Source organism: Mchenga conophoros, linkage group LG23 (assembly GCF_057382185.1).
Source record: "Mchenga conophoros isolate Kocher_MC1m ecotype Shallow Benthic linkage group LG23, M_conophoros_male_GT1.1, whole genome shotgun sequence".
NCBI lineage: Eukaryota > Metazoa > Chordata > Actinopteri > Cichliformes > Cichlidae > Mchenga > Mchenga conophoros.
In genome coordinates, this window is record NC_140547.1 from 31,371,243 (window position 1) to 31,396,673 (window position 25,431).

Here is a 25,431-nt window from a genome sequence, read left to right on the forward strand (position 1 = left end):
TACCACATGGCAAAACTGCACGAGAAGCGTGTTATGAGGATTCCTTGTATTTTAATATTCTAGAGCTCGTGGTTGGCAAAATAAACACTTAGCTAAAAATGTCTCAGATACAGGCAAGATTCTTCACAGAAGACAAAAGGTGAGGTTTAAAAGAAAGAAAGAAAAAACTCAACAGAAAATGACAAACAAGCAAGCGAGCTAGCTAACTTGCTAGCTGTAATTTAGAGTAAACAGTATCATCTCATTGTGGGATGTTCTGTCTTTTCCTCTAGCAAAATTTTTTTTTATCTGTAGTTCTGATCGTGGCTAGTTCGTAGCGATGTTTTTTTTAAATGCTAATGCTAACAATGTGAAGTTATGTAGACTCCGGCAGCAGCTAAAATATGTCTATCTCTGTAGGTACGTTGTAGATGATGTCCCGTTCTCCATCCCAGCTGCATCCGAAGTGCAGGATCTCAGCAATGTAATCAACAAGCTGCTGGAAGCTAAAAATGGTAAGCTCACTTTATCATAGGCACACAAACTATTCCCCACCTTCTTTACAATTCAGCCTCCAGCTGCAGAGCTGTAAACACAGAATAAATAGCATTATAATCCTAATCCTCAATCACAGGGGCGGATCTACATGGAGTGGCACGTGGTGGCACCGCATGGCAGATCGATGGGCTGGCATGCCCTAAAATATTCTTGTAAGCAACTGATGCTTACGATTGTGCCAGAGTACATTTTGAATCAATGCCATGGGCATTTTTAGATTTCACACATGCATTGATTGTTACACTCTGGGGTCTATGGACACGCCTCATCTCCAAATCACCTGACCGATTTAAGATGCCATAGCAACAAGCTGCAGCCACGTTTAATCTCCATTCAACTTGTGTTGAAAGTTCAGGCTTCAAACTATACACCAGTTTTTAAATTTTATTGATAGGCCACTAAATCCGGAGCTACAATCATAAAAATACATGTGATGCTTTTTTCTACTATTGTCACATTTAATGTGGGATGAAATGGTAAAAAGTTTGTTTTCTAAGGACAGCACAAAAAAAGATCAGGAAAAAATGCCACCCCTTTTGTATTAGTGTAAAAGTGTACCATATTGACCAATAAAAAATTATTTGGCAACACATGGGATTTGGTTATTTAGGAAGAGGTGAACATTTTCGGAATGACGGCTGCGGGAGAGAGAAAGAGAGAACGAGTGTCTCCAGATGAAGAACAGACTGAGTGATGCACCTCCTGCTGTTAGGCCTGCAGGGTTTAGGCCTGTGGTGTTCTCCACTTTCTTGTAGCAGACAAACTATTTTTTGCACTGGCACAAATACTGTGTGTGGCATCTTATTGTGGCACCTGATTGTTCTGTAGATTTAGTTTTAGTAGTATTTTTAAATGGTTGTGCTATATGTTTGTGTATGTGTATGTCAAATGTAGTCCTTATCACAGACTGTACTTCTAAAAATCTCAGATAATTTATTTGGTTCTCTTAACAGCTTCTCACAGTAAAGTGGACTTTGACTTCCTGGTCAGGGGTCAGTTCCTGCGAACCTCACTGTCAACTCACATGGCGACAGAGGGTATATCGACGGTATGGCCTGCTATAGTGCTTAAACTCGTATGGATATATTGTATAAAGCGAGTCACAAGCATCCACATGAGTAAAACAACATTAACCAGATGTTTTACTCTGTTTGCCCATGTTCCAGGAAGAAGTTGTGGAGATAGAATACGTGGAGCGGATCACGGCCCCAGAACCCGAGGAGTGTATGATGCATGATGACTGGATTAGCTCTGTAGATGCTGATGCTGAATGGTAAGATGGTTAAGAGCAGACCATCAGTGTGCTTTTTATTAATTGGGAAATTAGATCAGCAAAAAGTTTGTTGTGATGTGTTCATATTTTCTTTTTTTGTCTTCTTGGTTGTTCATTAGCTAAACAAAAGTCTTAAACCACCCCTTATTCTTTATCTTTTACTTTCAAGGAGCCAGACTTTCTATTCCTTTTAAAATAGTGCTGCAGGCTTTCTGAAAGTCTTGTCTAATTTGTCTTTAGACATTGGCTTCTTTTTCAGTTCAGTTCTTGTACATGGCAAAGAACCAGAAGCTCGAAGCTTCTATATGAACATAAAATTTCACAGCAACATTTTTTTTATATATAATATCCATAAAATCTTTAGTGAAACTGAAGATGTTTGAGCAGAAGGCTCATAATGATTTGAAATGGAATGACCCTTATTTTTTCCCCTGCAGGATCCTAACAGGGTCATACGACAAGACTGCCAGAATTTGGTCTACTGAGGGCAAGCCTGCGATGACTGTGGCTGGACATACAGATGTGGTCAAAGACGTAGCCTGGGTCAAAAGAGGTAAGTGGGACAAAATGAAACAGACATGTACTGCTATGTTAATAGTCAAAGGCTTTATTAAGTCCTCTTTGTGGATGTTTTCTGTGTAGAGGGTCTGACCTCTCTGCTTCTGACGGCCTCTCTGGACCAAACTGTGTTACTGTGGGAGTGGAACTCGGAGAGAAACAAGGTGAAAGCCAGACATTGCTGTCGTGGACACGCGGGGAGTGTTGACACCATTTCTGTAGACCCCACAGGAACGAAGGTAAGGTTGGAGAGGGCAAGACAAAAACTTAAAAGACAACAAAGAGTGCTGCGATTAATGACTTTGGATGTTTGTGGTAAACACTTTCAGTTCTGCAGTGGCTCCTGGGACAAAATGTTGAAGATCTGGTCAGCAGGTATGATCCCAGAATGATTCAAGGCCTCTTTATTGTTAAAAAAGGTATTGTTGTGATGCTGCTATAAACTATATTTCCTGTGCTGTCAGTGCCTACAGATGAGCAGGATGAGATCGAGGAGCCGGCTGACAGACCAAGGAAAAAACAGAAGACTCAGCAGCTTGGCCTTACCAGGGTGAGTGCACAACCAGAGTATGATTGACTGGAGAATAAGCCCACTAAGTCATTGCAAAATGAGTTTTTGTTTTCTTGGGCACAGACTCCCTTGATGACATTATCGGGACACAGCGAGGCAGTGTCATCTGTCCTGTGGTGTGACAGTGAGGAGGTTTGTAGTGCGTCTTGGGACCACACCATCCGCATATGGGACGTCGATACTGGAGGGATGAAAACTACGTTGGTGAGAAAAATAGAAAGTGACTGAATTAGCGATAATAAACACTTTTGGTTGTTTCATGTGACAGATTAATGAGCATCATCCTACAGTTGGCAGTTCGTCTTGTAATCGGAAGGTTGCCGGTTTGAGCACCGGCTCCGACAGTCTCGGTCGTTGTGTCCTTGGGCAAGATACTTCACCCGTTGCCTACTGATGGTGGTCAAAGGGTCAGGTGGCGCCAGTCTCCGACAGCCTCGCCTCTGTCAGTGCGCCAGGGCAGCTGTGGCTACAATGTAGCTTGCCATCACATGTGTGTGAATGCGTGGATGACTGAATGTAGTATGAAGTGCTTTGGGGTCTATAGGGACTAAGTAAAGTGCTATACAAATACAGGCCATTTACCATTTACAGGCTTTTATTCTATTAGCTATGTCACAGAGGGTGAAACACAGGTATAAATGATAAAAAAGACTCAGAGCCACAATTTGACTTGTTTCTTCAGTGTATGAGTGATTTAAAATGCCTATAATAGAGGAAATCAAACCAGTGACATACACTACGTATTACTGCTATATGCCTGTGTGTAGTGGATGTATGCAATGCATGTCCCAATCCTAAGAAAAATTAGGGTTGCAGACTAATTCAAAACTCGGTTAACATCTCAAATAGTTTGAAATAGCATATTTATCAACCACCAAGTTTACCTTTTGTTATCATATTCTCAGTTTTCCAGTATTTACCAGTTTCACTGTTTTTCTTTTCACAGACGGGCAGCAAAGTGTTTAACTGTATTTCCTACTCACCTTTGTGTCGACGGCTGGCCTCAGGTAGCACCGATAGACACATCCGACTGTGGGACCCTCGCACCAAAGGTACGACTGTTCTAAATGTCACAGACATCTATGTTTCGACTTGTATTGTTGTTTGTCACTCTTGTCATCTTTACAACTCTTCTTTCAGATGGGTCTCTTGTTCTGCTGTCGCTGACCTCTCACACTGGCTGGGTTACCGCTGTCAAGTGGGCACCATCACATGCGCACCAGTTGGTCTCGGGTTCCCTTGACAACCTAGTCAAACTTTGGGATACCAGAAGGTAAGTGAAGCTCATAATTGGTACTACTGTTAAGGGCTCCGCTCTAGTCACAAGGAACATATTTCTAATGGGACATGACCAGAGGTGGAAGTATTGAAGTACAAATACTTAGTTACTGTACTTAAGTAGAATTTTCAGGCATCTGTACTTGACCCAAGTATTTATTGTTCTGATTACTTCTTTAACAGAAATATTTTCTACTCTTTACATATTTAAAAAATTTCTCTGTTGTCTCCCAGCTGTAAGGCTCCTCTGTATGACCTGGCGGCCCATGAAGACAAAGTATTTTGTGTGGACTGGACAGAAAGCGGGGTACGATGTGTACGATATTTGCACACCAACAGTTGATAGATGGAAACAGTGATGTTCTCACAGTGTCCTCTCTCTGTTTCTGTTTGCAGCTGATGCTGAGTGGAGGCGCAGATAACAAGTTGTACACCTACAGATACTCAGCCCAACAGGCAGAGGCATAAAGATTCAGCACACATTGGACAGACAGACACAAAGACAATATTCAGGACTTAAATCAAGGACTTCAAAGTGTTGGACAAATATCTTGGCTTTGTTCTTTGCTTTCCTGATTCGTTTTACACAAATGTTCTTACAGCTCGTCCTCGTTTCAGTGTTATCCAAACAGATTATAAATTAAATCTTTCTCCTAAAATGTTGTCTCCTCACCTTCATTTAACTATACAGTATTTATATATAACAGTTTATAAAGTGTGTGTGTGCTCTGGAGCAGGATATCAAGGATGTCACTGTACTGATTCATCTTCCCCTCAACCCTGACTAGTCTTCCAGTTACTCAAGTTAAAGAAACATTTGACAGATCAGAACTGTCAGTGGAAGCAGCTGCTGGTCATCTTCTACACCACCATCATCCAGTCTGTCCTGCACACCAGTCACTGTTTGGTTTTGCTCAGCCGCGAAGAAGGACAATGGGCAATCAGGTCTGCAGAGAGGATCGTTCAGTTCATTTCAATTAGCAAAATGCCTACACAACATCAGTTGGACAACCTCAAGGTTTATATTAATAAACTACCTTTTTTTTATAGACTGACTCATATAGCCAGTATCACGACCATCAGAATCTCTAGTTTCTTTTGACATTATCACGTAGAACACATATAGATTTAACATGCTATATATTTATTTATCACGCCAATCACGTCCAAATCACGTCCATCTTTACGTATCGGAGGAAAGAACCGATTATCCTCTGGTAGGTTATCCTGTCAACAGACGATCTTTGAATTCAGCTGTCTAACAGCGGCTTCTAGTGTTCATACATCGCTGCAGCTGCTTAACCATATCCTGTTTCTGTTACTCAGATGGTGATGGCTATCGTCAGAGGAGGCTAGCTGAGCTGAATACATGCACAGAGTGCTGGAGAGAAAGTAAATAAAGGTAACACTGTTTTCACCTTACAGAGGATGAAGCCATACAATGAAAGACTTTCAGTAAAACGCACGGTCGCTCAGTTAGATGGTCTCAAGACGTTTCGCAGCTTTAACCATCAAACCTGCTACTAGCTAAACTGCTGCTAGCACACAAGCTCCTTTGCGGTTCCTTAGTTCGTTTACTTCGTTTACGTGTTTACCCTTTCATAATTGTACTCTGTGTAGATAAATGTCCGAACGACACCTGGTTTGGGGGGGGGGGGGGGTTTACGTGTCAGAGAGCTCTATTTTGCTGAAATGTAATGCTCGATATCCAGCTGTCTCAGTTCTCCCTGACTCCTTGAAGTCGCAGGTGTCTGATCCCTGCTCCATATTCGAGGCATTTTAGATTAGCTTCTTTAGCCCTCAGCACCGAGGCGTTTGGGCCAAAATAAACCCACATAAGCGTTTGTAACTTGATTATATGTCAGCTCAGGCTTCAGGCATGTTTACTGCTTTTTTGTGTTTGTGTGTACATCGAAGTCATACAGGAAGCTAAACTGCAGGAATATCTTTTATTACTCAATGATGTGTTAAACGTTGAATAGATGGATTTTATTCACTTTTGTACAAAACCCTTTCCCCCCTATCATATCTGCTGTCTGCTTATGTATTTTTGCGTTGAGGAATCTTCACCTAGACAGAAACCTAAAATGATTAATTTATGCTTTATGCTACTATTCTCTCCATCTGTCTAAACTGTTGTTTTGTATACTTTTAGAACAGTGGTTATCTACTATGGACGGGTAGGTGAAAATTTGTTATTATTGTGAGCATTATATGCAATTTATACACACACACACAGAGAGAGAGAGCCTGGTAAAAAATGTTGCTGACAACGTCATGTCCTTGGCTCCAGGTTTGCCGGAGACATGCTGAGTGGTGGCCGGGCTCTGCTTGGCGAGGACAGCTCAGTGATGGCCCGTATGCAGAAGAAATTTTGGAAGACCAAACAGGTCCTCATCAAAGCCACAGGCAAGAAGGAGGATGAGTATGTGGTGGCCTCGGATGCTGACCTGGATGCTAAGCTCGAGGTGGGGAAGAACAGGCTTAAGAGTGTTTTAATATTTGGCGACACACAAGATGATATTCATTGCTCAAAATTTGAAGGAAAATGAGGAATTTATTCAAAAGAGCCTGGGGCTGTTCAAGAAAAAGAAATTCTGTTGAGAAAATACAGTTTTTAAAATTAAATAACAGCTTCCAGAGTAGGAAAAAAGCAGCTCACAAACTTGAAGTTTTGAGGAATGGCTTTAAGCACAGGAACTACAGGATGTTTGTTTTTCCTTTATTTTCCGTCATATTGGTTTGATCTTGTTCGACTCTTCTGTCTTCCACAGATAGCCATAACTTATCCTAACTTAGCTGTTTTAGGTCAGGAGACATTGGGATTGTGGAGGGCAGATGGGTGGATGACAGATGTAATTGGGAGAGGATAAATGAATACATATAGTATATGTATTAATGGGGTTACAGTTAACCCTAATTCTAACTTGTGGCTTGTGAGGCGCAGGTGTCGACCTCCATTCTTTTCCCTGGGAGGCCGGGAATCTATGCCAGGAAACAACCTTGCCCCATTCAGCAGTGAGCAAGCCAGCTGTTTAAGATACAGCGATGAACTTGCGATTTTCATCCTGTTCTTTTCAAAACCTTTCAAAATAAAACCCCCTACAAAGTCCTGCTAACTCACAAAGAAAGCACAAAACATTCATTCTGTTTTCACATAATACATTGATATTTTAGAAAAAGTTTGAAGACAAGAAAATATTCTTGTCTTTTTTTATTTAGACAAGACAAGAATATTTTCTTGTCTAAATAAAAAAAGTTCTCTGCTGTATAGTACTCAGGCTAACTTCCTAAGGATTTTGTCCTTTTCCCAAGGGAAGGATTTGGTTTCAGTTGAGTAACCACAGGAGTGCTAAACTCCCTGCTTGAGTTAAAAGCACGGCACTGAACCAGCATTTGCCCCGGTGGCTTCACGTCCATTTGCTCCTGGAGAAAACTGCATCTGCAAGTTTAGTACAGATCACAAACTCTTCCACCTACCTGTTGTTGTTGTTGTTTTTTTTTTTTTTAATCGCTCACCTTTTTCACAAGACAACAGCTAGAATAAGTGAAATGCGGTTCATTAGAAGGCAGACAGTATTGGATATCTCTTCTTAGAGATAAAATAACTGTTTAGTGTTCACAGTCTTGTAGGTGAGTGGAGAACATTTCAAAGGTCTCTAAAGCAACTGTGGCCTTGATCACTCAGTAGTCAGCAGTAATCTGAATATCAAAATAATGAATGCATCTTTAAACTGTCGTAAACTCTGTTGCCTGCTGTTTTGCTGCTGAGAGGAAAATAAAAGGAATCACACATATCAAAATAACAACCGAAAAGCTCTTACCTACAGTGCATTGTTTCCTGGTGTCCATTGCTTACAGAGATCTTTTCCCTGTCCACTTACATGAGTGCTAATTATTCATGAGACTTTTGCAACAACAGCTGGATGGGGTACAGTGTGCTCTTTTACTTCTCGTCAAAGAAGAGCACTTCTCTGGGTTTGCTGAAACACGGCTGTTATTTAGTCGTGCAGGTTCTGCCCTAAAGGCCTTTGTTTTGCTCTGGTACGAGATTATCTTTCTTCTGTTCTTCTGCTCTCAGGAGAACAGAAGAAATTCATCCCCCTGTGAGACAGACAAAAGGTACCTCTGTGCGTCTTCAGATTGCTCTTTCTGCTAGTATTGATTTGTGACACGTAATCTATTAAAATAAAACCTCCCGTCATATTTACGGAGCAGCACATTGTTATATTGCATATAGAAGAATGGAATTCATGATTAATGAATTTTGTATATATTGTTCTGTGTCATTGTGTTTATGTTCTAGAAAATCACAGTAAGTGCAAAGCTTGGTTAGTAATGCTCGTTTTACTTAGAGGCGTTGTGCAGGAGAAGTCACCTGTATGCTGATATGTTTGGCCACCGCTGAGGTCCAGATTAAAGTTAATGACTGTTTACTCTACAGTTAAAGAGTAACTACACATGTTCAGCACACCCACAACTTCTGCTGTCTCACAATCTTCAGTGAGCCCGTCTCTCTGCTAAGAATAAGACAAAGAATCGGAATAATTTATTAAACCCAGAGGAAATTATGTGGACACAGTTGCTCCAAGACAGTAACTAACAAGTTAAAGAACCAATGTTCAGTGTTGCAGTATATTATAAAATAGCTCTAGTAATACAAATAGAGTGTACATGTACTTTCTATACTGTAGTGCTACTATTTTATTTATTTATTTTTTAAACTACTACTTACTATTCTTCAGCAGACTCTAGAGATCAAGGTGACCCTTTCCTTTCTGTCAGACAGCAGCACTAAAATGGCCTCAGAATATGTGTTGCTATCACACATGTAGTCACTGCTGTTGTCTACCAGGCGGGAGAAGAGGCAGCTCACTGACAACAGATGGAAAGGGCCATAAAAATCTGTTCTGTTTTGTGATTGTCAGCAGTGAAGAGGAGCAAACGTCGCACTGTTAAAGAACAAAACTTGACTTTCAAAAAAAAAAAAAAGCAAAAAGGTTAATCAAAAGGAGATGTTTTAAGAAAAGATCTCAAGATCGTTCCTGTTTGTCTCTGCAGTTCTTCCGCTCCGTTCAGTCTACGTGCACAGAGCTGCTGAAGGTGATCGAGAAGTATCAGGACAGGATCACACGTGAGTCAGATTCTGAGTCAGCTTCTCAATGAGGTAGGAATTCCAGGCGTTGCTATATCAGAGCACTCCGGAGACATACAACTAACCATTATGGGTGAACATTTTGTTGATGCGTGCAGCTTTCCAGAATTTAATAGTGTAAGTAAATGAAGGGCATTTTCCATCATTCAGTGTGAGCTGCTGTCACATTTCGTAAGTTGAAGTGTGAAGCACATGATGTAGCACATATAGCACTCGAGTAATTCCTGCTAAAAACTAGGGAGAGCTGATTGAAAAAATTATCTAAAGTTTTTTTGAGTGTGCAGCTTTATTCTTTAGCAGTGTTAGTGCTGCAGGTTTATGAGAATCTATCAAACTGCATTAGTCACTCATTTATGAAAGTCCTGCGATTTCATTGTGCAGCTGTCTTCGTTTCTCTTTCTTCAGGCTTGTCTCAAGAGGAGAATGAGCTCGGCCTGTTCCTGCGATTCCAAGCCGAGCACGATCGCACAAAGGCTGGAAACATGATGGATGCCACTAGCAAGGCTCTGTGTGCCTCTGCCAAACAGAGGTTAGCAGCAGGAGAGAACACTGGCACTAGTGATTATGCGCTATAAAAATGCGAGTACACAAACACGAACTGTTTCCTGTCTTTTTTCTTCAGGATGGCACTTTGTCCGTCACTGCACCGTTTGCACCAGGAAGTGGAGACGTTCCGGCGGCGTGCCATTTCGGACACACTTTTGACAGTAACCTGCATGGAGAAGGCTCGCACAGAGTACAGAGGAGCTCTGCTCTGGATGAAAGATATCTCCCAAGAGCTCGACCCAGACACCTACAAACAGCTGGAAAAGTTTCGCAAGGCATGATGTGGCCCATTTGTTCGGGTTGGTTTTCTTTTGCAGTACTCTGTGTATGTATGTGTATATAATGCAGATGTCTTTTTGTCCACAGGTCCAGGCCCAGGTAAGAGGGACAAAGAGCCAGTTTGAAAAGCTGAAGAACGATGTGTGTCAGAAGGTGGACATGCTGGGAGCAAGCCGCTGCAATATGCTCTCCCACTCCCTCTGTACCTACCAGGTACAAGTTTTTATCATTTCTAGGAATGGCTTCCCCACTTTGTTAATGCGGTGGACAAAATGTGAGGAACACTTCTAAATGTAATGAAGTCTAGTACGAGTACTGACGATTAACTCTGTCCCAAATGTTTCTTGAGCTTTTTTTTTTATTTTTTTTAAAGCGACTAAATTCCAACCAGTCGTGGCAGATGGCCGGTCTTACCTGAGCCTGGTTCTGCCAAAGGTTTCATCCTGTTAAAAGGGAGTTTTTCCTTCCCGTTGTTGCAATAGTGCTCGCTCATAGGAAGCTGTCTGATTGTTGGGGTTTCTTTGTATTATTGTAGGGTCTTTACCTCTTGTAGGAGCAAGCTGGCAAAAGCTAAAACTGACTTTTTCCATTGTAAGTGAGCAAACTTACAAATCTAGTAAGTGGTGAATAATTATTTCACCCACTGTAATCTAATCTTCTTTTTTTTTTTTTTGCTGTGTAAAAACACTCAGGCCCTAAAAGTTGATTCTGTTCATCTGGACGTAGCGTTTTCAGTCAGAGAAACGTTTCGTCACTCATCCAAGTGACTTCTTCAGTCTTAGCTGACTGTAGGTTTCCCCAATCTTATAAACAGTACATTTGCTTTATGGCTGAAACTAGGACCACTGAAAGAACAATGGGCTTGGAGGTCAGTTCCTTGATCATTAATATGCAAATTCTCATGACCATTAATCAACAACTATTGATCAAAGCTCATTGATCAAAGACCACTAATCAGTGACCATGAGTACCATTCACAGAGCCTAAAAGTCATAAGTTAAGTTTAGGCTCTTGTTTGTTGAAGAGAGATCAAGCTAACCTGTAATAAGACTGATGTGTTTAGGGACTCCTAAAATTAATGTTTTCAGCGATTGGGCTTTCTCTGTGCTGTTAGACCACCCTGCTGCAGTTCTGGGAGAAAACTGCTCAGGCCATGTCAGAAATCCACAAGGCCTTCCAGGGACATGTACCATACCAGTTTACCACACTCAAGGTATTTCAGAATGTTGCCCTTTGCTTCTACTTAAACACCAAACTGTAGTGGTTCAAAGTACTTGAATCTAAAGTTTTCCATAGATTGAAATGTACCACTGTTTGTACTTCCCTCAGGATCTGCGGGATCCCCTGGAGCAAATCTCAGACTCTAAAAAACAAGAGGAGAAAGAGAAGGCAGCACTGCAGAGCAACACAGAAAGGTATGAGAACATGATGGGACAAATCTGAATTGAAAAGTGTCTCATGAAATCCTTTTGTACGATCAGGACTTGGAGCAGTGTTTACCCAAGTGGTTTCTAAAAGCGTCTCCAAATCAAATCAAGGCCACTGCATTGCTATAAATAGCAAAAGCATCCTATAAGACACTTTTTATCGTTATTTACCCTTTTCTCTCTTTCGTTTCTTAGTCTGCTTTCCTTGGATGATGACAACCTGTCAGGAAGTGCCACCGATGCAGGTATGTACTGCCACCTGTCGGCTAAAAGGCAGTCTGCACCAGCTACACTCGAAGCATCCAAGCATACCTATAAAATCGAGGAAGAAAAATATCGTCAATAGCAAATTACACATTACTAATGAATTGTTTTATTTTCCAGACCTCCCACTCAGTAGTGATGGGCAGAGGCAGACTGATGACTGCGGTAAGTGACTGTCTGCTTGTTTAACTGTGTTCTGTAGCTGGCACTTGTGCAAATACAACATGCATGCATGAATTGCTGCTGCTGATTGTGGAATGGATGTCTATTGGCTTTATGATCGTTTGATCTCAGCTCACCAAATTGCTATCACATCCACACCAGCCCTGCAAAACCTCAGTGGACTGTCAAGAAGCTCTGATGATGACCTGATGCTTATGGCCTGTGACATGCCACAGCCCACAGCCCCAGCAAATGCCCTACACCAGCCTCAGGGCTTTGGAAACCTCGAGTTTGGCCTCTCACAGCTGCCTGCCACCGGTAAACTGGTTGGCTGTCTTTTTCCTCTCATTCTAACTTCAACCTGCTTCACTAAGTGTCGGCGTCCTACTTGACTTTGCTTGGTGTCATCAGAAATTCACTCCTACTGAGGTTTCAACTTGTGGGTTCAGTCTTTTTGCTTCCACTATCAGTCTTTTCTAAATGTGTGATTAACATTAAGCAATTGGGACCAATTCATCTCTTTATTTTCGGACTCATTTTATAGAGGACGGATACATAGCTGCGTTTCCCTCATTGCATGTTGTTACTCAACAAGTAGCTGAACTGAAGTCTTAACCTTCTGTTCTAATTTTAGTCCTCTTTTTCATGGTCAGACCTCATCTGACTTTGTTCGTTTCGGATGTGTTTTGTCTCTGGTTTAATAACTTTCCTGTTCTTCCCCCTTCCCTCTAGATGGGAGTCTGCACACTGGCCGTCAGCCACAGGAGGACGGTGAACCAGGGGACATGGCCTTCCTCAAAGACCTTCTTAGCCCTGGTTCAGGAGCTAGTGATGAGTTCAGCAAAGAATGGCAGGATGCTTTTGGGATGTTTACCTCTCCCAGTGTCCCCACAACCAGCCAAGGAGCACAGAGTGGTGCAACAGCAGCACGTCCACCCTCTAACCCCCCTAGCCCCACAGGCTTTCTGCCCTCCCAGCTGCTGGATCACAGTTTGAGTTCCACAGGTGAGCCACATGTTGCTTACTGCAGCATACTATCTGATAACTGATTGTGCTACTGGATTCTTCACAATGGCTGTTTACCTTTTAGGTTGGGCAACCCCTCCTATGTTCCAAGCTCCACCCCTGCAGGTTCCTCAAAGTCCAAACCAATCAGCTCAGCCAGCTCCCAAATTTGCAGGTAATGGTAAGCTCTTCCTCATTCCTCAGAAAGTACACTACTTAAAAATACTCCCTGGAGGAAGTAATTTGTGTTCCTTGTTACGCATCTTATGCATCCGTGGCCTTGGATGCATTCTCACATAACTGCCAGTTAAGAGACTGTACTGTAACTTTAATTAGTTGATATTTGCTAAATATATTGCTGATCCAGGTGTGGCTGCTGTGCAGTAAACTTATAAAATGTATAAATATGTGTGTGTGTATATGCAGCTACCCCTGGGGGATCCAAAGACATGTCTGCCTGGTTCAACCTGTTTGCAGACCTCGACCCTCTTTCCAACCCTGATGCCATCGGACGATCTGCAGACGAGCTGCTCAATGCCTGAATATGTGCTTGTGTGTATGTGCGTGCATCTTCTCTCCCCAAGGATTCTTTGCAATGTTCCATGTCATCATTCAAGTAAACAAACACGAACAGTGAGAAAGACGCATATGAGTAAAAGATGGTGTTTTAAACAGGAAACATTGTCAGTGAAGACTGTTAACACTACCTGTGAAGTCATGTACACAGCAAACCTCATGTTTTGGGTTTCAGGTTTACTTTGAAGGGTTTTTTTCTGTGGGTCACTGTCAGGGACTCAAAATGTCTCATCATAGGATATATTACATGTTTTACACTATTTTATATAGTGTATTTCCAGCTGCACCAGGAACACAGTGTATCACCATCACTGGAGAAACTCTGAATCTTCGTGTCTGCATTACTTTGATTTACTTTATTGATAGAGCTCTGTAATAACTGGCCTGCATTGTATGCTTAATCAGCTGGAGTTAGAGTGCAAGGCACAGAGTCTTCTATCTGTCCATCTTCATCTGTGATTTCACTCAAACTGGGTCAAAATGTATGTTTGAAATAGTCTCATCTGTTGTTTAACAATCACAAATCCAGGGCCAAGAAAAATCTGTGAAGGATTTATTCTGTACTTTTGAAGGAAATTTTGGCCATGGGATTTTTATTGTTATTGGTACATAAAAATGTACTGATTTACAAATGACAGCACTATTACTGGTTGGAGAAACGGAGTTTTTGTTGTGCAGTGTACTGTAAAGATGGAAGAAAAGCAACACTATCAAGTAACACTGTAACTGACTATTTTAACTTTGTGTGGTGTGTATTTTGAAGATACACAGATATATATGGTTTATATGGAGGAATCAACACTGGAGAGCTGTTACCATGTCACATATTTAAAAAACATGGATCCTTCACTTGCTGTAGATTTAGTGATTGTACTTCTTTGAGTGCGAAAAACTGCAGAAACCTGCATTTCTGAGTATTTATAAGTTTAGTGAAAAAATGTGCAGAGCTGTGTTTCTAAAACCGATTTGATGAAAACGAGTTATCATGTAAATATTCTCTCCACATGCACAGACTGAAACCAAATCCTTAGTTACGATATTTGTGTGCCTGTATAACCACACTCAGTTGAGCTAAAGTAATAAGACTGTGTGTCTCGAAGTTGAGCAACTCACAAAAATGACTTAATACCAGCTGCACATTATTATCTCAGCTTTTGGGAATACAAACAAACCTCACTACTACTCAGCAATTGAGGCAAGGGGACAAGAAAGCAAGAAGGAAGCCTGACACTATAACTGTGTGTGTGTGTGTGTGTACACACACACACACACACACACACACACACACACACACACACACACACACACACACTACTGACTCTTGATTTCCTCACTTTAGGTAAAAGAATGTATTTCTCAAGTCAATCACAGATGCTTTATTTAACTATTCCTTTTTATTTCACTCAAAAGAATTTAACTTGGCAGTTGTTTCCAATAAACGGGACAAGCAAACAAAAAACTAACGTGTCGACTTTTTGCTGTGTCGTGCCTCACTCCAATACGACTAAAAGTGGGGAATAAATCTGTATTTTCACATATACAAATCTTTTTGTTCCTGTAAACACATCTGAAAAAGACAAAAGGGAATATGTAGGTGTGATTGTTTGTCAGCATTTTCTTCATAGTTTAAACATGTTTTTTGTTACATAATCATTTTTTAGGACTACCTATTATTCTGGACCAGGTCACTGAACAATGCTTCTGTCTACTTCAGCTCTGCTACATATTTAAGTAATTCAGGATCTCCACTGTGTGAGGCTACATAAACAGCAGCTGTTGGTTTGCTCTCGGTTCAGTAAACTTGTTAGTGCGCACTGAGAAGTCTGAGTATCTTGTTTTCTGTGCACTACAACCTGAGATGGATGATGATGAAATCTCTTCAGGATTAAAACTCTTAAGACCCAATTACACTCCTATCTGATAAATAAATACATTATTATTATTCACAATAATGAGACATGTAGGAATTCACAGTACTTGGTGAGGGAATAGGAGGGGGGAGTAGGGGAGTCGTACACTTGTGACTCATTCTGATACATATCTTTTTCAGCCGATAAATACAAACACATCGTGCCTCTATATTTACAAACCCGGTACATTCCTATCCTACCATAGCAGGCACAGTCGAGTAGTAGACATATACAAGAATACAAGAGGATGGGCCGAGGCAGGGAGAGGCTGGTGACCCATAAACTGCACAAGAATACAGTTGTCTTCATACAATGATCTTTCATGTTGCTCGCTGAATTTAAATCACAGACTATACTTTTGTGCGCCAATCAGATGTGCAGCTGCAGACAGTATAAAAACAGATGCAGTGAAGCTGACATGGAAGTGCCTTAAAACAGTAATCTTAAGACAGAAATCTCAGGGAAAATCACCCTCAACTATCTCGCTCCATGAGCTCAGTAAACACTTGATTACTTTAAAGCAGGTTTGGGGAACTCCAGGCCTCAGGGGCTGGTGTCCTACAGTTTTTAGGTGTGTCCTTGATCCAACACAGCTGATTTAAATGGCTAAATTACCTCCTCGCCTGGTAATGAACTAATCATTTGATTCAGGGGTGTTGACCCAGGGTGATATCTAAAACCTGCAGGACACCAGCCCTCAAAGCCTGGAGTTCCCCACCCCTGCTTTAAAGGCTCAGTCCCCATTTTCAGGTGTTGCTGAACAGAACAGCAAGTCTGTTTTTTAAAACTATGCTCACTCTAAAGTCAGAAAGTACAACATTCAGGATGCACTCCTGCTACATCCGGGTTTTACTGTCTACAGTTACATCAGATCCAACCACGGTTGTTTATTTTTACACTACATTCAACTCTGATATTATTTTTTAATATTACAATCTATCTTTTACCTTTATCTTTAGTCTCTACAAATTTCTGAGGGAACTATCTGTCTAAATAGCTCATTAATGCTCTACTACCTTCACCACTAGTCTCTAATCTTTCACTTCAAATTGCTGCCCGTCAGTTTGTAGACCGAATCTACACAGTAAAGTGGGTTCTAATTTGTACGCCCCCCCATCGACCAGTCTGCTGTGTAATACTCAGGTTCACCAACATCTCCGTACTCTCAGCCCTGCACGTCAGAAGGGAGCCTGTCCTGCAGGGAAGAGGGGCCCTACTGGACACATTTGAACACAAGCTGAGCAAGTCAGAAGGAAATTAGCATTACGGTGAAAGTGAGAGAAAAAAGGGGATAAAGAGCTGGAAAAAGAAGGAACAAATACGGCGGAGTAAAAAGAGGGAGACTTGGGAAGGAGGCTGAACATGCTGCACGCTTAGCCCTGGCCTGTGTTCCTCAAAGATACAAGCTGCCCAGCAGGGGACCAGTTCACTGCTACCAGTTAGCGTAACAAAGGCACTGCTTTGTCCCAGTTTTAGCTAACTTTTGTGGCAAACAGCTAATAAAAGTACAAAACAGATGTCTGGATTTGGTTTACAAGGTGGTCCAAATAAAGTATTTACTTGTTTCAAGGTGTGAATTATGCACCGTCTCATTGTTTGCTTGTTTTGAAGATGGTTCAGCCTTTCTCTATGAATATATGGCCACGATAGTGCAAAGATGTCTCATCTAAACATCAACATCATCAGAGCACTATGATGACTCAGGGAAATCAGTGAAAAATATCAGGCACATTTTGAACTCGTCTTTTTCCCCATCTCTTGAAGTTTTGCTACTATATTTTCTGGCAGCACCAAAATTAGCCTCTGTGGTCAAACTCTTGGTCACTAAGGAAACCAGCAGCCTTTTTTTGTTATCATGGAAGGCATATTTCATATCAAGAGAAATAACTACAGATAGAAAAAAAGATATGTCCGTGGAAAGGCGCCATGGTATAATACGATGAAATAAAAAAGTCTGTCCTTCCTCCCTTTTCCTCCCAAAAAAACAGGAACAATAACCAGCACTAAGGTAGAAGAAAGCGATGAAATGTTAGCTGCAGAGGTCTGCTCAGGCCTGCAGGACTCTCACATTGTAGTTGTCTGATGAGGAGAGGCAGTGGGAAGCGCTTTTTGAACAAGATAAGGACATCAGAGAGAGCTTAGCTGGCATGCTGAAGGCAGTTTTTTAGAGCAGAAGGGCCATTTCCTCAAATGTTTTTGGATTATGTTGGTGGGGGGAGGCTGTTTTAGAGGAAAGGAAGGGGTGTGTGCGGACTGGAAGGCTGCAGGGGGGGCATCAGAAACTCTCCGGCTCCTCCAGGAGGCAGGGCTGGGTGGACAGAGGCACAAGGGATGGGGATAGGCTTTGCAGGCCCACGCCGGAGCGAAAGTTGAGGTCCGGGGCGGGGAGTAAGGGCTTGAGGATGCTGACGAGGCAGAAGGCAGAGCCGCTGTTAGGAATGAAGTTGACCTTGTTGCGGTCAGGACACAGAAAGGGAGGGATCTCCTGCAGAGGCTTGGGCCTGGAAACACATGCAGAGTCATATTTAGCCTACATGTTAACCTCTTGTTTTTATACAAGTTCATCATGATTTTGCAAAACTCTTGACACACTTAGAAAAACACTTAGACACCTTTAATGGCGTTTGGACAACAATGTAACTGTGGAGAGATAAATTAAGGTTCGCTCACACACACACAAACAGTACTTGGCATATTTGATGTCGATTTTGGTTGTTCTATGTGATTTTATGGGACACCAACTGGAAGGACGCTGAACACCTCCTTTTCCACTCACATTGACTCCTCAGACACTTTGACCTTCTCACAGCCCTCTGGAGGTTCTCTCTTGAACATGTAGCTGTTGTTGGGTCTAGGAGAGGCGGCGTATTTGGGCAGCGGGGAGCAAGGTCCCAGCTCTGAGAATAAGCAAGAAGGTGGGTTAGCGACACGTCGAGCTCACAAAGGCACCGCTATGTGTCTGGTTTTGACTCTTGTATGTATGCGTGCGTTGGTCACCTTTGTCCTCGTATGGGCTGCCTCCACACGTGTCGTTGAGGACGGTGAGGTAGGAGGGTGAGATGGAGTCGGGACGGCTACTGCAGTTGCTATGGTTACTGCTCAGGCCCCCGCCAGAGGGAGTCTGCGTGTCGATGCTGCGGGTACTGCTACTTCGCTGTAGGGGGACAGGAGGGGGTGCACGGTGCCCATCGGGGACATCTTGTGGCTGTTGCACGAACACACACACACACAAAATCACAATTATATCTCCAATCTTTAAAAAAGAAACCAATCTGAGATTAGTTTTTTTTTAGGGAAGGACACGACATTTAACACACTGGGAGCACGTTAACTCATTGAAACTCACAACAATAGTCTCATCCTTCTCGGGGGTGTCACGGATGATGATGCGTTCGATCTCCTGGTTAAGGCCCTCCACGCTGTTGCGGAAACGAGGGGCCGACGACTTGGATATAGGGATGGGTATCAGAATGGTCTTAGGCATAGGCGACTGCAAAAACACAGACAAACCGAATTTATTACAAACGTCATCTGGGGGTTTAGTGACTTTAAACCAGCGGTCCCCAACCCCCGGGCCATGGACCGGTACCAGTGTGTGAGTCATTTGGTACCAGACCGCGAGAGTGAGACTCGGGTGTGAAATGTATGGTTTTCAGGGTTTTTAGTGTTATTTTGTTATCGTTTTTTTTCATTAACTCGGTTTTCCTGGGTCTTTTCACGTGTGTTATGAATAAATCTTCTTTTTTTCGGTACCGGTACTAGTTTTACTTTGTTGTATTTATCCGCGACACCTTAAAGGCCATTCCGTGAAAATATTGCCAGGCACAAACCGGTCCGTGGCGCAAAACAGGTTGGGGACCTCTGCTTTAAACGGTCAATGCCATAGAAAGAAACAAATGTGGAGATAATTTATCAGAACTAACGTTTGCTATAGCATAAATGCACTATATCTGAGCCAGTCATTCATTTTCTTCCAGGACATCCAGAATACAGGACAGCTGAATTGCAACAGACTCCACAGGGAACGTGTGAGTGGCCCTACTGCCATCTCTGTCGCATACAGTAGAATGACATGAGTGGCCACTAAATGTGTACATACGTCTACATCACACCCACACTGGAGCTAAATAAGGACATCGAGAAAGTGGGACGTCCTCAAAAACCCAGATCGGGTACCCAACACAGTCTTCCTCCAACCTGCATGCTGTCTCTATTAGTCACCTGCGATTGGATAATGGTGTGGCTGCCATTGAAAGGGGCCTTGCGCTCTTTGTCCCTCCGATGGCGGCTGCTGCGTTTGCTGCGCTGTAGCTGCTGACGCAATTTGGCGATCTGAAGAGAGCACATACAGACATCAGTGTTAACGGTGGCATGCTGAGAAACAAGGGATTCAGTATGCTCCAGGACCCGTATTGTAATTTGTTGTTTATTTGGGCCTGTAATCAGGTAAGAAAGTGACCTCCTTGAGCTGGTCGGTGCTCCCACAGGAGGCCGAGCGTTTGTGTGAGCCCCTCCTCCTCTCATCTGCCCAGGCCCTGGGAGTCTGACACACACAGATCCACACATACACTGTTCAGAACTAAAGCTCAAACACACAAGCTTAAAACTGCTAAACAGGAAAAAAAAATACAGCTGAAACCAAAAAACATTTGACAGTTCTTAATCAAATATATAGGGATTATTTAAACAGACAACACCAACTCCCCATTTATAGAACTGACTTATAGGATGGGTGCAGAACATGTTTTTTATGTTATAACTGAGAAGCCAGTTAAGAGCCTGGGGAAGGTCTTCCAACAGCAAACCGAGTGACACAACCATAACTCATGAAACACAAGAGAGCTGAAAACCTGGCTTATATTGTTGGACAAATCAGTAAAGTGTTGGCAGTAAAGTTCAAGGGCTGGATTTACTGGCATGGCATCCTGCCACACTGCTGGTTTACAATGTCACACTGGCCATTATGGGTTTGGGAGCACGATTGCTAGTAGGTGGTTGGCCCTTCCTTGTAGCCTAAAGTGGATTTGTGGTTCAGCAAGGGTAGCACGCTGACAGTCTGTTAGCAGTCTGGGATGGCCTGTCTACCTGTGGAGAGCTCTGTTATCAAGGCAGTGTATAAAGTGTCTGGTAAAACCGGTTTGTGCACCACTCTTGCTTATGCTGCTGCTGGTTTGTCAGCCAGCTGCAGAAAAGAGTGCAGTCATAACATACAAAGTGCTGAAGTGAAAAATACTGCAAACACTGTTTCTGCTTTTCATTCTCTATTTTAAAAAATATATATTTTTCATGGTTCTTCTGTTCTCTTCTGTTCAGCTGTTTGCCCTGTTCCACCCACCGGTGAACCAATCAGCATTTGCCAGACACACAGTTATGTTCAGCTGGGATTTTAGAGGACTGCACGGAAGCATATATCTGTCCGCTTACTGTCCGAACTGAAGCGTGTACGCAGATAGACACTTTTGCAGGACTGTGAATTACACAGAGGCAGCTTTATATGGGAGGAAGAATAAGATGTGACTCCTCTTGAGCAGACTATCAGAAGAATTCATGGTTTTCAGTCAAACCCAAACAACAGAGATGATGCTGTATAGAGACTCCAGTAACACCAGAGTCTCCTTGGTTGGCATAAGAGGTAAGGACAGGCAGGAAGTGGAGAGCTCTGGAACCTCAATAGGGCAAGGCCCAAGGAAGGGAAAGAAGCCAGTAGGTCCAGGAACTGACCCAAGCAGGGGTAGAGGAAACCCAATGCAGTAGGATGGTTGGGACACGGCAGCAAAGAATGTGGAATTTATGGGAGCAGTTAATGAACTGGAATATCTTGTGGTTAAAACTATGGAAGGCTGAGCCACCCTAGATCAAGTTTATCCAGTCAGTCTATAATGTCCTCCCAAACCTAACCAACCTCTCTTCCTGCAGTCTTGCAGAAACCACCCACATATACCTGCTGTGCCTGGGAAGAGGATGACTGAAACACATCTTAAGCTGTTGCCCAATAAGCCTGAAAAAGGGCAACATAAAATTCCTACAATTTATTTTTAAGATTGTTAATTTTTCTTCCTTATGTCAGTCAGCACTTTGGGTTCTTTCCTCTTCCAGTAACAGTAATAATACTTTTACTATGTATTATGGCCTACGCATATAAACAAAATGCAAACTTTGTGTATCTCACAATTATTACTACACAAAGAGACGCTATACTCACCTGCGTCGCTTTGTCCCTCATGTAGGGAATGTGTTGTTGCTGGCTGTCGTCCTGAGGCCAGGGACCTGTCAGGTGAGAGCCAGCGAGCGTGCCCTGTGAGGGCCACAGCTGGACGCGATGGCGGGAAACCGAGAGAAGAATGAGGGAGCAGACTGCTCAGAGGGAGAGAAGGGGGGAATGCCGGAGGCGTCGAGGACAATCAGAGGAGAAATCTAGAAGGTTAAGGCCACAGATGCAGTCTGAAGGGAAAACAGAAAATGAGTTTGAGTAGATCTAGAGATGTAAAGACGTTTGATGTAAACACATCAACAAATCACCAGACATACAGCTGGCCAATGGGATAAGCTCGCAATGTCTGTCTAGGTCTGTGTGTATTTACTTTTGTGTCAGGGAGTCTGTGTGTGTGTGTGTGTGTGTGTGTGTGTGTGTGTGTGTGTGTGTGTGTGTGTGTGTGTGTGTGTGTGTGTGTCTGTGTGTGGCCAGATTGATGTTAATCCATCCCATGCTGGGCAGAGCAGCTATGCCAGGCTCACACGACCCCCTGGTTAATGGCATTAAGACACCTTAAATGAGAGCAGGGGAGCGTAACCAACTGACCCTGGCTGCAGGTTGAGGTTTTGCAGTGATTCACTGACACCCATGGGTTCTTGCATCCAGGGTACCAGCACCATCAGTGAATTGCACAAAACCTCTAGGATTGTGTATAGGCAAAAATTTGGTATACACAGTATATTACAACCTTGTATATAACGCCACTTATAGTGATTCTGTCCATCTCACTGTAGGGTTGTTGATATAGCATTAACAACAGCTTCTTTTATGTAATTCTGAGTCTATGCATTCTCTGAGAACAGAGAATTCTTTGCATTCTAATGAATCACATTTTCAATATTGAGATCATGATTATTTACAAAGTTTAAATACCAAAAAGTACAGTTCAACATCAGAATTCTCCCTCATCTGCTATGACAGCAGAACGGCAGTGCAACAGTGCAAACACACACTGCAGACAGTTTTAATGGATAACAAAGAATCAACTCATTCATCTTCTCTTATAATGTTGAAATGAATAGAACATGAATCCATAAATGCAAACACACAGCTCTGACTGGTAGTGTGTGTGTGTCCTTGAGCTAAATTCGGCAGGGGCCTTGACCAGTGCATATAGCTGTTGCTAGGAAACGTCGGTGGTGTGTGTGTGTGTGTGTGTGTGTGTGTGTGTGTGTGGGGGGGGGGGGGGGGGGGGGGGGGTTCTGATCATTATTAACACACAAGAGAACTTGGTTGTGTGTGTGACTAAGCGGGGTTTTCAGCATCAGCAGTCTGCCAGTGAAATGCTCCCACCACTTTATTTTGATGGCAGCTTTTTCCTGCCTCAGCGGCTGCCCACAAATCACCTGCACAGTGTACGCTACCAGCAATAGTAACACTGGTAGCAGCAGTAGTAGTAGCAGAAATAATAGAAGAGTGGCTCAACCTTCTGTTATGTTGTTGTCAGAACAACATGAACAGCAGAACATTTTTTGGCCTAAGAACATGACCCGAACCACTAAGAGAATAGATGTGGTTTTAATTGTAAATGTTGAACATTGCCTGTTTTATTACTATCTATCCTCCATGCTAACTTGACATATTAGGGGATGAAATATCCCTTAGATGAGAGGATCTTAATACGAAAAATAAATGCTCCCTGCACGTTCATCTCCATACAAAAGCCTGCACGGTGAAATGTAGGCCGATTGTGTTTGGTGGGAAGCACGCCACCCCTCCTCACACATACAAAAACATATTCCACGCTGGTGCTATAATCCATGCTCAGGAACAGCATCCAAATTTCTGACCTTGTGTATGTAAAATCAGACTCACCTGCAAAATGCAGTCTCGGTGCGCTGCATGCAAAGGGGCATGGGAGCTCTTCGGCAGCCCCGGACCCTGTTGCCACTACTCGAAGATGCTACAGATGCGATGAGAAAAGGCAGGGCAGAATGACCAGGGTGAAGATTACAAGTAAGGAAGGTAGACTCAGATATCAAAGGCAGACACCGAAAAAGAGGGAAAAAATAGAAACACGGCCTTCGTGAGGACAGCAGCGATACCGCTTGTGTCAAAATGGGCGTTGCTGTGTTCGCACCCTGCCTCCTCGAGACGTCGGGGATGGATGTTTTTCTCTCCCGGCTGAAGCAACGCGACAGCTTTAAGCGTCTAGCCAAACGCTTTGTGTTCGAAGAAAATAACTGTTAAAAACAGAGCGAGGGTGCCTCGTCTGTGGAGTTTGTGATGAGCTGGAAAAAAAACTAAACAAACAAATAACAACAACAAAAAACAAGACAGGAATAACACATTCAGAAAGGATAGAAAGAAGAAGGCGGTGATGCTGGGCTAGCCTCCGCTCACACAACGGGAGAGGGACCAGTGCAGTGTGAAGTCAGCCGGTGTAACCGATACTTCCGGTTGTTATCCTCTAAATCAAATCTGCACGCTGTCAGGTCCACGTAATCATGATCATTTGGTACTTTCACTTTAATATATATGATCACGACAACAGTCATCTTTGGTATTTACATCAACACCGGCAAATGAGGACAAGTGGGGCCGATGGCGCGATATGACAGCCTCGCTTCTGTCAGTCTGCCCCAGGGCAGCTGTGGCTACAACTGTAGCTTTGCCTCCACCAGTGTTTGAATGTGAGAGTGAATGAATAGTGGAATTGTAAAGCGCTTTGAGGGCCTCGAAAAGCGCTATATAAATGCAATCCATTATTATTATTATTATTATTATAAGTGCAATACGGAAATAATTGTGTTTTTCGTTTTTGTATAGACACACACACACACACACACAACTTTATTGTAGTTTTGTATTATTCTTTTGCACTGAGGATTGCATCTTAATTTCGTTGCTCAACTAATGAAATCATTAGAAAGTTGTATAAAGCAGATAACCATAATTTTTATAGTATCATTTTTACAAATAAACGATTATATTAGCCGTTTTCCACTTTGAATTTCTTAGTTATGATGATACAAAATAATAATAAAAAAACACGAAAAAGCGTAGGTTTGTGGCACTTTATTTTGAATGTAATGTGATCGACTTCCGGTACGTCCTGGCTGCTCCCGGCTGACTTGGCGCAGAAGAAGTAGTGCTCTGACGTAGCTTACCAACGCTGAGCTGCTCGTGCTGATGCTGCAGTTGCTAGGGCGCGTGGAGCAGACAGCGGAGAACAGAGGTGAAGTAAACAAGCGCGAGAGGATATGACTACCTAGTGTTGATTAATCACTGAGAATTAAGAGGGTTGGTCGACAGGGGTGCAAAAAAGACAAAAGCAAAACAAAAAAAAAACCCAACCGATATTATTTCTGTTTGAATGATTCCATTGATTTACGTCCAAGACAGCCAAGTGTTTCATCATGCGGCTGTATTAGTGTAGCTTAGTCCTTTGGTGCTGCCACTGTTGTTCTGTTAAGCGTCTTAAAACACTTTAGACTCTTTCCTTATTCACAAGAGGCCACCACAGCGATGTTTGAGTTGGAAGATTATAACGCCGATGTCCTTCCTGACGAAAAACAAAAAAACAAACAAAAGCAAAAGAAAACAATAAGTAATCACCTTTTTTTGTCAATATTGGCCTCAGTGACAGCTATCAGCAGATTTACCAGTGGCAGTGACCAACATTGTACCACATTAA

The 25,431-nt window shown here is 42.6% G+C and overlaps 3 protein-coding genes across 7 annotated transcripts; 2 read left to right on the top strand and 1 right to left on the bottom strand.

Annotated features, from left to right (window-relative positions):
- On the top strand, positions 1-4,876 carry wdr12 (WD repeat domain 12). The gene is made up of 13 exons (XM_085265251.1): positions 1-139; positions 400-494; positions 1,491-1,585; positions 1,704-1,810; positions 2,248-2,363; positions 2,453-2,607; positions 2,698-2,743; positions 2,833-2,918; positions 3,003-3,143; positions 3,886-3,991; positions 4,080-4,212; positions 4,452-4,524; positions 4,614-4,876. The coding sequence occupies exons 1-13, from the start codon at positions 99-101 to the stop codon at positions 4,683-4,685; spliced, it is 1,266 nt and encodes a 421-aa protein (XP_085121377.1). The 5' UTR covers positions 1-98; the 3' UTR covers positions 4,686-4,876.
- Positions 4,877-5,415: 539 nt separating this feature from the next.
- Positions 5,416-15,090, top strand: ical1 (islet cell autoantigen 1-like). Of its 4 annotated transcripts, XM_085265244.1 has the most exons (16): positions 5,416-5,434; positions 5,544-5,619; positions 6,373-6,397; positions 6,511-6,685; positions 9,279-9,351; positions 9,778-9,901; positions 9,995-10,193; positions 10,285-10,410; positions 11,312-11,410; positions 11,527-11,612; positions 11,820-11,869; positions 12,009-12,053; positions 12,213-12,368; positions 12,783-13,055; positions 13,141-13,236; positions 13,482-15,090. In XM_085265244.1, exons 3-16 carry the CDS (start codon positions 6,390-6,392, stop codon positions 13,595-13,597), a joined length of 1,626 nt encoding a protein of 541 aa, XP_085121370.1. In that variant the 5' UTR covers positions 5,416-5,434; positions 5,544-5,619; positions 6,373-6,389; the 3' UTR covers positions 13,598-15,090. The 4 variants fall into 4 exon arrangements, with proteins under 4 accessions (XP_085121370.1, XP_085121373.1, XP_085121372.1 ...); XM_085265246.1 differs by lacking the exon at positions 5,416-5,434 and having other exon boundaries at positions 5,491-5,619; positions 13,141-13,230; XM_085265245.1 differs by lacking the exon at positions 5,416-5,434 and having other exon boundaries at positions 5,530-5,619; positions 6,378-6,397.
- Positions 15,023-24,148, bottom strand: fam117ba (family with sequence similarity 117 member Ba). 2 transcript variants are annotated; one of them, XM_085265252.1, is made up of 8 exons: positions 23,610-24,148; positions 21,744-21,982; positions 20,001-20,084; positions 19,763-19,873; positions 18,888-19,031; positions 18,539-18,746; positions 18,318-18,438; positions 15,023-18,042 (listed from the first exon to the last, which is right to left on the bottom strand). In XM_085265252.1, the coding sequence occupies exons 2-8, from the start codon at positions 21,762-21,764 to the stop codon at positions 17,817-17,819; spliced, it is 915 nt and encodes a 304-aa protein (XP_085121378.1). In that variant the 5' UTR covers positions 21,765-21,982; positions 23,610-24,148; the 3' UTR covers positions 15,023-17,816. The 2 variants fall into 2 exon arrangements, with proteins under 2 accessions (XP_085121378.1, XP_085121379.1); XM_085265253.1 differs by lacking the exon at positions 20,001-20,084.
- Between the last annotated feature and the right edge of the window lie 1,283 nt (positions 24,149-25,431).

Excerpts from the sequence above, each read along its gene's own strand:
- ical1 (XM_085265244.1), top strand. Across the intron at positions 9,902-9,994 it reads TGTGCCTCTGCCAAACAGAG|GATGGCACTTTGTCCGTCAC; the intron begins GTTAGCAGCAGG and ends TTTTTTCTTCAG. Across the intron at positions 12,054-12,212 it reads GAGGCAGACTGATGACTGCG|CCCTGCAAAACCTCAGTGGA; the intron begins GTAAGTGACTGT and ends CATCCACACCAG.
- fam117ba (XM_085265252.1), bottom strand. The coding sequence starts at position 21,764 with ATGAGGGACAAAGCGACGCAG. Across the intron at positions 18,439-18,538 it reads CAGCCCATACGAGGACAAAG|AGCTGGGACCTTGCTCCCCG; the intron begins GTGACCAACGCA and ends GCTTATTCTCAG. Across the intron at positions 18,043-18,317 it reads AAAGTGTCTGAGGAGTCAAT|GCCCAAGCCTCTGCAGGAGA; the intron begins GTGAGTGGAAAA and ends ATGTGTTTCCAG.
- wdr12 (XM_085265251.1), top strand. The coding sequence starts at position 99 with ATGTCTCAGATACAGGCAAGATTCTTCACAGAAGACAAAAG. Across the intron at positions 495-1,490 it reads GCTGCTGGAAGCTAAAAATG|CTTCTCACAGTAAAGTGGAC; the intron begins GTAAGCTCACTT and ends TTCTCTTAACAG. Across the intron at positions 1,811-2,247 it reads GTAGATGCTGATGCTGAATG|GATCCTAACAGGGTCATACG; the intron begins GTAAGATGGTTA and ends TTTCCCCTGCAG.